This window comes from Oryza brachyantha, chromosome 2, assembly GCF_000231095.2.
Source record: "Oryza brachyantha chromosome 2, ObraRS2, whole genome shotgun sequence".
NCBI lineage: Eukaryota > Viridiplantae > Streptophyta > Magnoliopsida > Poales > Poaceae > Oryza > Oryza brachyantha.
This window is the reverse complement of record NC_023164.2, coordinates 3189754-3199531: the sequence shown is the minus strand read 5'-3', so window position 1 is coordinate 3199531 and position 9778 is coordinate 3189754. Positions and strand designations below refer to the sequence as shown.

The following is a 9778-nucleotide window of genomic DNA, read 5'->3' as shown; positions in this document are numbered from 1 at the left end:
AATGAAATGTCCACTCTGAAAAGTGAAGATGAATTTTTCTCCCGACAATGCTTCGCACCTGTAACATTCAGAAAATGACCCAACTAAATTAAAGCACATGAGGCAACTGTGCACACCACAGACACATCAGATATATAGTACTTCTTTTTTTTTTTCCCTCATGATGCAGATATGGCATAATTAAGGATTTGTGATTGGCATTCACAGGGCAAGCAGAAAGCATCAGTGCTGACCTGGCTGTGAGTGGTGTTGCTGGCATGCAGCTGGTACATGTTGCCCACTGTTTCCTGATCAGTGTGATGACTTTTCAAGTTTTCATCTCCTTGCCCAGTTGAGTTTTCAAATCCAAAGGCTGACTCAGAAGCAATTACTCAATGCAATTTTCTCTTAAGAAAGTTTTTCCTGTCCCCTGCTGATGCTCATGCAGGGTGCCAGTTCTTTTTTTTTTTTTTGTTTAATGGATGAATGTGCATTTTACTGAACCCTTAAACAGTGTGAGTTTTGCCCCAGAAGAAAACCTTCCATACATGAATGTTTAGAATATTGTTTTAGAGCCATTTTTCAACTTTATATGACTTAATTCATTTATTACCACAAATCATTCAGCTATTCAGTACAAAATAAAACATTAGATTGAATCTACTCTAGCTATTTCCAACCAACAATCTCATCTTCTTATCTATTCTGAACATTGCCAGGTCAAAATTCATGCAGCAGCAAGATGAAAAATAGGACAAGAGCTGGCACTGAAGCATTGGGTCCTTAATTAATTCTGTCAGGAACCAGCATTAGCATTTCTTTATCCAGAAGAGTGATCGATCGATCCATCAGCATATGGACGTTGAGCGTTGCTGTACTACCCTGTCCCAGCCAGACGCCTCCTGCGCCCTAATCTCAAGGCAGCTTGTGCTGTTCATGGATCGTCTCTGTTTCTGCTCAAAAGATTCAGACTTCTCTCCTATCTGTTTCAACTATTTTGATCAGAAATCAACGCTGTATTTTCAGTGTATGTTTGTGAAATTGTTTTCTGTTCTGCTTGTTGTTCTCAGATTGGCTGGTGCAGAATCGATCCATCGTCTCTCCTCTGGACATTGTCGATTATTTTGATATCACCGGTACAGTAGTACAGTAGTACTCCCTTCGACTTTTTTTTATTTAACACTATTACCTTTTATATCTACGTTTAGTCGTTCGTTTTATTTAAATTTTTTATACAAATATGCAAGTTATTTTTAAAGTTGCTTTAGTAATAAATCAAATGATAAAAAATTTAATAGTTATATATTTTTTAATAAGATGAATGATTAAATATAAATCTAAAAGTCAAAACTGAAGGGAGTACTAGCTAAGCTTGTCACCAGAAACAGCTGCAAGATAGCTGGTTTCCTCTGAAGAACAGCTGAATCCACATACAAAGAAAAGAATTATTGGAGCCCGACATAACCCCTAGATCCATCATTTGTGCTCTCCAAATTATGTATCATTTGGTACTACATACATGCATGCATTTTAAGTCAATGTCAATCTGAATTTTTTTTTAATGCATGTGTGTTGGGATAGGCTCACTACATGTGTTCAGAGTAATTAACACACTAGAATCCTAAAGAGCATGACTGTCAAAGTGTCAACTACACTTGTGCCCCAAATTAATCTTCTGCTAAATCCATCATCATGCATTAGGTCATCAAATTTGATCCGGTAGTATGTCCTCCATAGTTAAAGTACTCACAAATCTATAGCACCTGAAATGACATGCATATGTTACAGGAATGCCTAATCTATGCAGCCACTACTGCTGAAACTAGCTGACTCATCAGATCCAAATCATGGGGCCATTAATCAATTGGAGCACCAGAACACTCCTAGAATCTACTTAGACCATTATCTTAATCACATTAAGGCTGCTCTGGGAAAGCTCAGGGCTGATCAGGACAAGAGAAACATCAACTTCAGAGATGGCACTGTCCATCTGAAGAACAAGGCACGAAATTTCGGCATCAAATCCAGCATTATGCCAACTATATGCATGAGTAGTAGTATCAATTAAATGCATATATATGTATGATCTTTGTCATTGTCAATGCAAAGAGGCTAATATAATTTGATTATGTTCTGTACTTAGGTATCAAATGCCACTGCTTGGGAGCTGACTCTACCATAGTATACACTTCAGCATAGCTGTGTTTAAAAAAAAGTAAACATTGTTTTTACATGAATTTCAGGCCAACAAAAGAGATGAACTATAATGATGAATTTTTGGGTTTAATTAATTCCTGTAGCATAAACTACAGTATGATTATTTGATATTTTTCTGCACAGAAAAAGTTTTCCCATTTTTCATGTAGTAACAAACGTTTTTTTTTTTAATTTGCATAGCATGTATCTTGGGAAAGAAAACTTCTCACTCTTTTTCCACAGATTACCCACTTCTAGAACATTGTGCTAGACCAAGCAGAACAGCTGATATAGATATGAGAATATATCACTTTAACAAAATCACAGCTTTTCGTCAAACTATCAGCAACAACAACAATTGATTAAAAATAGGGTAGCTTAGCTCTCATATGCTTATATAAGGCAAATCATTAGCCCATTAACAATTAAGTTGAGTTATTTGGGAAAGCATGTGATGTACCCGAGATATGTATTTAGACTAGTCATCAAAAGTCTCACCATCTTAATATATTGCTAATTAATATTAATTTTTATCGTACATCTTTCATTAGGTTTAACTCCCAAATAATAATGAAATTAATAAATCTTAACACCTTTTCTGCTAGCTGCATGTACTACTCTAGAAAAAAAATACAAATTAAAAAAAAACACACAAGGCATCTAATTAAGCTAGCTGTTTGCCATGTGTCCATCTCTTGTTTATTGTCAAGCCATCTCTGCAGCCTCTCAAAACTGGAAACGTGTCCAGTTCAAGAACAGGGAAGACTTTACACATGGCACCCAACATTCTCCTCTCACATCACTAGTGGTGAGTACTTAGCAAGCATGAACCCTAATTTAATTAGCATTAGCACAGGAGGATATATACATAAGCCCGTACTGTTATTATCTCAAAACAAAAGAAGCCAAAAGGGAATCATCCATTCCATTGGATGACATGGGTATCTCCTTGCTTGGGTATCTTGATGGTGAGCATGGTTTTAAAGGCTAGTTGCCTAGCTCTATGGGAGGAACTGAATTAACTTGGAGTTGGAATATAATTAATAGCTTTGGCTTTTAACTAAGGCCTCGTTCAGTTTGCAATTTTTTTGCAAAAACATCACATCGACGTGTACGGTCACACATTTAAAGTATTAAACGTAGCTTAATTATAAAATAAATTACAGATTTCGCCAAGAAACTGTGAGATGAATCTTTTGAGCCTAATTAATCCATCATTAGCACATGTAGGTTACTGTAGCACTTATGACTAATCACATACTAATTAGGCTAAAAAAATTCGTCTCACGATTTTCCCTATAACTGTGTGATTAGTTTTAATGTTTATGTATATTTAATGTTCTATTTATGTGTCCAAAAATTCGATGTGATGTTTTAGAAAAACTTTTTGGGAACTAATCGGGGCCTAGTTTGGATGATGATAAGCTATAGAACTAAAAGAGTTGTAATTAGCAAATGAGATGTAGGTAGCAAAAGATGCTAGCTAGGTTCTCAAACAAACTAGTTTGATTTGATAAAAAAGTAAAGGTTAGTGCTCAAGATCTTCTTTTCACTTTTACCATGATTAAGTAAGCGAGCTTAATTACTGTGGGTTTCTTTTGTTTGTTATTTAACAGCCACTAACATGAGGCTTACGTGCCCTAGTTACCACTGACACAAAATCTAGCAGGCGGTGGAAAAGAATGTGGTTGATTGATTTTTAAGAAAGTAGATATGATTTAAAGGTATTTGGGTGCTTTCAGTGAAAGCCTGGTTAATCGCATCCTTTTGAGATTTGATGAAAAGGTGAATTCTTCTTTGCTATATTTTTTTTAGTACTTACCATTGACGGCGAATAGATTGCAACATTAACAATAGGTAATTAATTGTATGACGAACACAGTTTCTAAGAGGGACGTAAGTCGCTGACAGTAGACTCCACCACCCATGGACCTACATATTAGCCACCGTGACTTAAGTCAGTATAATTACGGTTGCTAACTTGAGCTTAACATGACATGTTTAGCATAGCTCCAACTAAGCCATTCATGTACAAATTTTCTTAAGGGCTTAATATCGGGCCTGATTGACAACTTTACATATGGCTTCTTTTGTCCTAAAACATAAATGTCATTGCTAAATTTTGAATTCTGAAAGTTAATTTTGGAATTGTATGGGGCCCATTTTCATCGTAGTTCTTTTTCAATATTGATATTTAAATTGTTAAAAACATAAATATTAAAATTTGAACCGCATTATTTTTTTGTTTCTGACACGCTGTTGAGCTTATTATCATTAAGCGGCCAACCAATGCATAGCTTCAGGCCTTAAGCTACATGTTATTCAAATAGGGAAACGAGTTGTGCCAAACGGTAACAGCAGGGCTATACACAAGCAGATTTTTTTTTAGCCGAACAGTGCCATTATATATTGATATTAAGGGCTCTGAAACCATATAAAGTTTGGCCTCAGAATTAGCCTCCCCAAATCCACATGCTTCTCTGTTTGGAACAGATTTAATTCTGCGATTAGTAATTTAGGCATGTTCGTTCAGAATGCAAGTTTTGGCATCACACCAACAGGCCATGCATCAGTTGTTGTAGAACAGCACCCTTGCATCAAATGCATTATGGTGAAGCCTATGATCAAAGAAAAAGGCCCATATGTTCTCGATTACCGTTCTTACACAGCTAACAGTAGTCGCCACGAATTTTAACTGATGACTCAAATACAGCTAGTATACAAAATTGAGATACACTTTTTTTTTCTTATTGAAAAAGGATTCATGTACCACACTATCACTTGAGTCCATCACCAAGACCCGCTGGCATTCCTAAGCTCTGTGCCAGATCAGCCATCCTCTCCTTCATTGCCTGCAGCAGGTTGTTGGTAGGATGCAATGTTAGTTTTAAGACACAGTTTGTGATTTGTATGCAATGTAATAGCAGAAAATGAACCTGGACACTCCTCTGGTGTGCATCCTTGTAGGCGTCATTCACTAGCTCAGAAAGTTTCTGAAAGGATATTGTATATATCACACGTTGGGCAAATTGGTTTTGTTTAGGTCCTACTAGTGGGTACAAAAGTAAAGTATTTATGAAATTCATGTGTGGACATTAAATATGGTTGCTAATGCCAACAAATCATGTGAACATGAACTTGCAAGAAATCTTCAAAGAAAATAATCACGATGATGAAGATGAGATACATACTTCAGCACCCAGTTCCATCGCCGCTTCAGTAATTTCAACTCTTATGGGCTGCTGGTTCCCAGAAAGTGTTACCTGGTTCATGAATCAGGTCAAATACTGCGCTGGAATGCATATTTTGAGGAAGGCAAAAGAATGTGATAATTTAATAGTCCTGAAAAATGTGTAAGCAGCAAATACTCCGTTTGTTCCAAAATATAAGTATTTATAGGATTCACATTTGTACCAAAATATGAGCATTCCTGCACTCTCATGATTATAATCATTAAAATTATGCTAGAGCCTATCAGGTGCTTGAGAAGGGAATCTAATCAATTCAAATTTTTAAAAGTGACTATTGAAGTGATTAAAAGGGAATCTTTTCATCCCACCTTAGTTTTCGTTAAACCTAGAAATGCTTATATTTTGGAATGGAGGTAGGTCACGTTCGGCATGAGGAGTATGAGGGTTAGTTATCCAGCACGGAAACATAATAATAGATTAATACATGATTAATTAATTATTAATTATAAAAATTTGTTAAATAGATTAATATGATTTTTTAAAAGTAACTTTTCTATAAAAAATTTTCGCAAAAAATACACCATTTAACAGTTTGAGAAGCTTGCGAGCGATAAACTAGGGAATCTAGGTTAATAGCGTGGGAGCCGAACGCGGCCATAGTAAGGTTTAGCAAACGTTGACAACATATGGGATCATTGGGGCTATGGTTATACAGATATACTAGTATAACACAGCTCATTGGGGTAAAATGTCGAAAAAATTGGTTTCTACATAGGTATCATCAAAACAATGAACTTAGTTTATATAGCAATTGACCTTATTAAGATCATACTAAACATATGGTATACATAATATATAAGGGAATATATTGAGTCTGCTCTAGAAAATGGCTAACTTTACTCAGTGAAACAAAGATCGATGTCTATCAGTGATAGTCTGTAATTTTCATAAACTGATTCAACAGGCTTTTTCACTACTGCAAATATATCAGTCATTTAACAGAGATACCCTTCAATGTTCAGGGCACAATAAAACATACAGATAGCAAGAGTTCAGTTAATAACAACATCATTCAACTAACTCAAGCATACCTTGATTAGTTCACCTTCACAGTAACCATCAATTTCGGTCCTAAAATAAGAGGGAAAAGGTCACACTAATATGTTATTTGGCAATAACATACAAAATATTACTCAGATATCCAAATGCATACGCTGCAAGCTCCTTTTGCACCCGGACAGCCTCAACTTGGACAACCATCTGGGCCTTCTTCACGGTTTCATAAAGATTTTGCATATTTCCAAAAATTCCTGCCTAAAAGAGTAGCTAAAAAATGAGAAACAAGATATCTACAAATAGAAATACAGAATGCCTACTATACCAGGTATTTGCATGGGCGGATCTAGAGTATATTGATTGGGGTCCTAGGACCCCACTCAAATTTAATACTTAGTGTATTATTATCATGTAATTAAGTAAAAAAAAATTTAGCACACTAACAATTCTAATAAGGTGCCCCCACTCAATTTTTGGGCTAGCTCCGCCACTGGGTATTTGTGCATCAAAACAGAGTAAGTTCAGGCTTCAGCTCATGCATATTAGGCAACTAAACACAAATACTTGAATAAAGTAAAAGTTTGTCATTTCAGAAGCAGCATCATTCATTGAAAAGAGAAGAAAACTAGAAAGAGAAGCTTCAATAGTAGAATGATGACAAGTACATAATATTCCATTCCATATTATAATACTTTTTGGGTTTACCTAGGTTCATCCATGTATTAACTTATATGTTTTGTATATATGTCTAGATTCATTAGCAAAATATATGAATCTAGGCAAGGCCATAAAGTCTTATAATATGGAACGGGGGGAACAGTTGAACCATTGGACATCTTAAAATTCTATTCATAATTTCATTTCACTATTTCAGAACCAACTGAAATATTAACATCATGAGTTACCCTCTTAACTATTTTCTATAGGAGTTTTAAGACTTCAACAGAATTTGCTAAGAGAAACAAACTAATGTAAAAGGAACAAAGCAAATTATTTATCTCCATAACACTTGCAGAGGAATTATCTTGAGCATATTACTACTCAGATAGAAGTATAAAACAATGAACAGCACATATTATTGAACTGATTAAGGTAGACATTCAGAAATGAATTTGCAATTGTTCCCATTCAGCAGGCATCCATGAAGATACTCTTTAATTCGTGGTAGCATGGCAGAAAAAACTAAAAGAAGATAAAGAGAAAATGCATCTAACTTTCTTACCTTTGATGGTGCTTCTTCACCATTCTCATCTTTGTCTTTTTTCCCTCCAAATAAACTGTACACACGAAAGGATCTATTGCTAGCCTTTTTCCTACTGTAACATGGCAAACAGAATGCACCTTCTACATTTATCTTAGCACCTGAACAAGAAAAAAACAATAGGTAGAAAATGTTCAGGTGTAACGATAGCGTAAGACAAACAATCAACAAGGATACACTCGTAAAAAAAGATCAAAACTCCGCCAGTCAAAAAGAAAAGGGGAGAATGGAAGCCTAAAGCCGTATAGTGCTCCATTTTATACAATTCTCTGAACAAACAGATACTGCTACAACAGATAATTTAGCATAACGAAATGAAATGAATTATCTGCATGCCAGAATCATGTCTACCACCACTAAATGATACCAATATCTAACAATATTAAACATATTTGTGCATTAAATGGTAAGATTCATTGTACATGGTTGAAATAGAATTTCTACGACGACTGCAGAAACCGAAGAAGAGATTTTTTATCAAACCTAAAAACCCAATATTTCAGGTGGTCACCTAGAACAGCACCATCGCAACAATCTTCTCCACACACCGCGCAAAAACATCAAACTAAATTGAAGCCTACGGAAAATTTTCTCTCTTTTTTTGCCGCCCAGTGAAACCCTAACCGCGAGCACGCATACCGAATTCGCATCCGCACTAATTAGAGCCACCCCGATAACCCGGAGACACCCAGGCCAGGCGGTGAACTGGGCAGCTCGGCACGGGGACGAGGCCGGCGATCGAGCCAATCTCCGAGGGATACGCAGCGCTCCGCCCGCGGGAGGCGGCGGTGAGGCGACCGCCGAGAGCGACCCCTGCCGCAGCCGCTACAACCGACACGCCATGGAGACCGAGAGAAGGATTGGAAAGGCGGGCTTACGAGACGGGCTGACGGAGAGCGGCGAGAAGGAGGACTTGAATGCCACCGGGGAGAGGGCGGTGGAGGGAGCCATCGGCGGCGAGACGGGCGGCGGCGGAGGCGGAGGTGGAGGAGGAAGAGGAAAAGGCTCGACCTTTTTTGGGATAGAGGGCTATCGTTGAAGAGAAAAGGTAGAGAGAGAGACGAAGAGTTGGGGAAATGACAAAAAATGAAGATTTTTTTGGAAAAAAAAATGTAATACAGTATTTGTATTATCTTCTTTTCTTTCCATTTCAAAAACATTAGCAAATCGATCGGGCAGAGTATTATTCCTTTTGTCTTATATCGTAAGAAACTTTGGCTATGCTAGGATCAATTTATATATTTGGTTTTTTATATAGGCAATTAAAATTTATTATTGGTTTGAGTCTTTACTGCAAAAATTGTCACTAAAAAATTATAAAATATCATTATAATGTATCACTGCAATATAAAAAACTTTGACAAATTTACAAAAGGCATATATATACATAGAAGCTTGTGCTTTGCACCGGGTTAATTTAATTTTAATTGCCTAAATTAAAATAAATATTAAAAAATGCACGCGGAGTTAGAAATGATAAATTACGATCAACCTATAATTGATTTAGTAAGCGTGCGTTACACCAGAAAGATTATAATTGATAATAGTAAATTGTGCTCAACATTATAATCATATGAAATAAGACATGTGGTCTTTCAACAATAAAGAAAAACAAAAACACACTAAAACATGTTATGTCATTTTCAACTAAGTTTGATGATTTCTACTATATTTAATTTAAATACTAAAAACCTTTTAGTTTTCAATTTTTTACATTTATCATTATTTTTTTCCTTTTCTTTCTTTTCCCGGTACAAGTTATTTTTCTCACCCATCCAAGAACCCGATTTGGACATGAATTTCACATATTATCTAGGTGAAGCATCTGCTTGGTTATTTTTTTTTTAAAAAAAAAGTACTCCATCCGTTAAAAAATAACTTTATTTTTTTATGTGTTCGGCGTTTGAGTATTCATCTTATTTTAAAAAATTAGAAAATAGTCACGTACAAAATAATATTTATATTTTATTATCTAATAACAATATAAATATTAAGTAAACCATAGAGTCTAACGTTTGTATCCAAAAACTGAATCTAGCTAAAAAGTCATATATTCACGAGGACAAGGCAGGGGGTAGGCTGGTCGACGGGCGGT

At 35.9% G+C, this 9778-nt stretch overlaps 1 protein-coding gene across 1 annotated transcript; it reads right to left on the bottom strand.

The window, feature by feature from the left end:
- Positions 1–4650: 4650 nt before the first annotated feature.
- On the bottom strand, positions 4651–8730 carry LOC102713981 (nucleoid-associated protein At2g24020, chloroplastic-like). The gene is made up of 7 exons (XM_006646915.2): positions 8562–8730; positions 7645–7784; positions 6580–6680; positions 6458–6497; positions 5367–5438; positions 5112–5168; positions 4651–5027 (listed from the first exon to the last, which is right to left on the bottom strand). The coding sequence occupies exons 1-7, from the start codon at positions 8632–8634 to the stop codon at positions 4953–4955; spliced, it is 558 nt and encodes a 185-aa protein (XP_006646978.1). The 5' UTR covers positions 8635–8730; the 3' UTR covers positions 4651–4952.
- Positions 8731–9778: the final 1048 nt, after the last annotated feature.

Bases quoted from the DNA above. Each gene is read 5' to 3' on its own strand.
- LOC102713981 (XM_006646915.2), bottom strand. From the start codon at position 8,634: ATGGCTCCCTCCACCGCCCTCTCCCCGGTGGCATTCAAGTCCTCCTTC. The intron at 7,785-8,561 runs GTAAGCCCGCCT...TTTCTTGTTCAG, and splicing joins GCTCTCCGTCAGCCCGTCTC to GTGCTAAGATAAATGTAGAA. The intron at 5,439-6,457 runs GTATGCTTGAGT...TTCATGAACCAG, and splicing joins GTGAAGGTGAACTAATCAAG to GTAACACTTTCTGGGAACCA.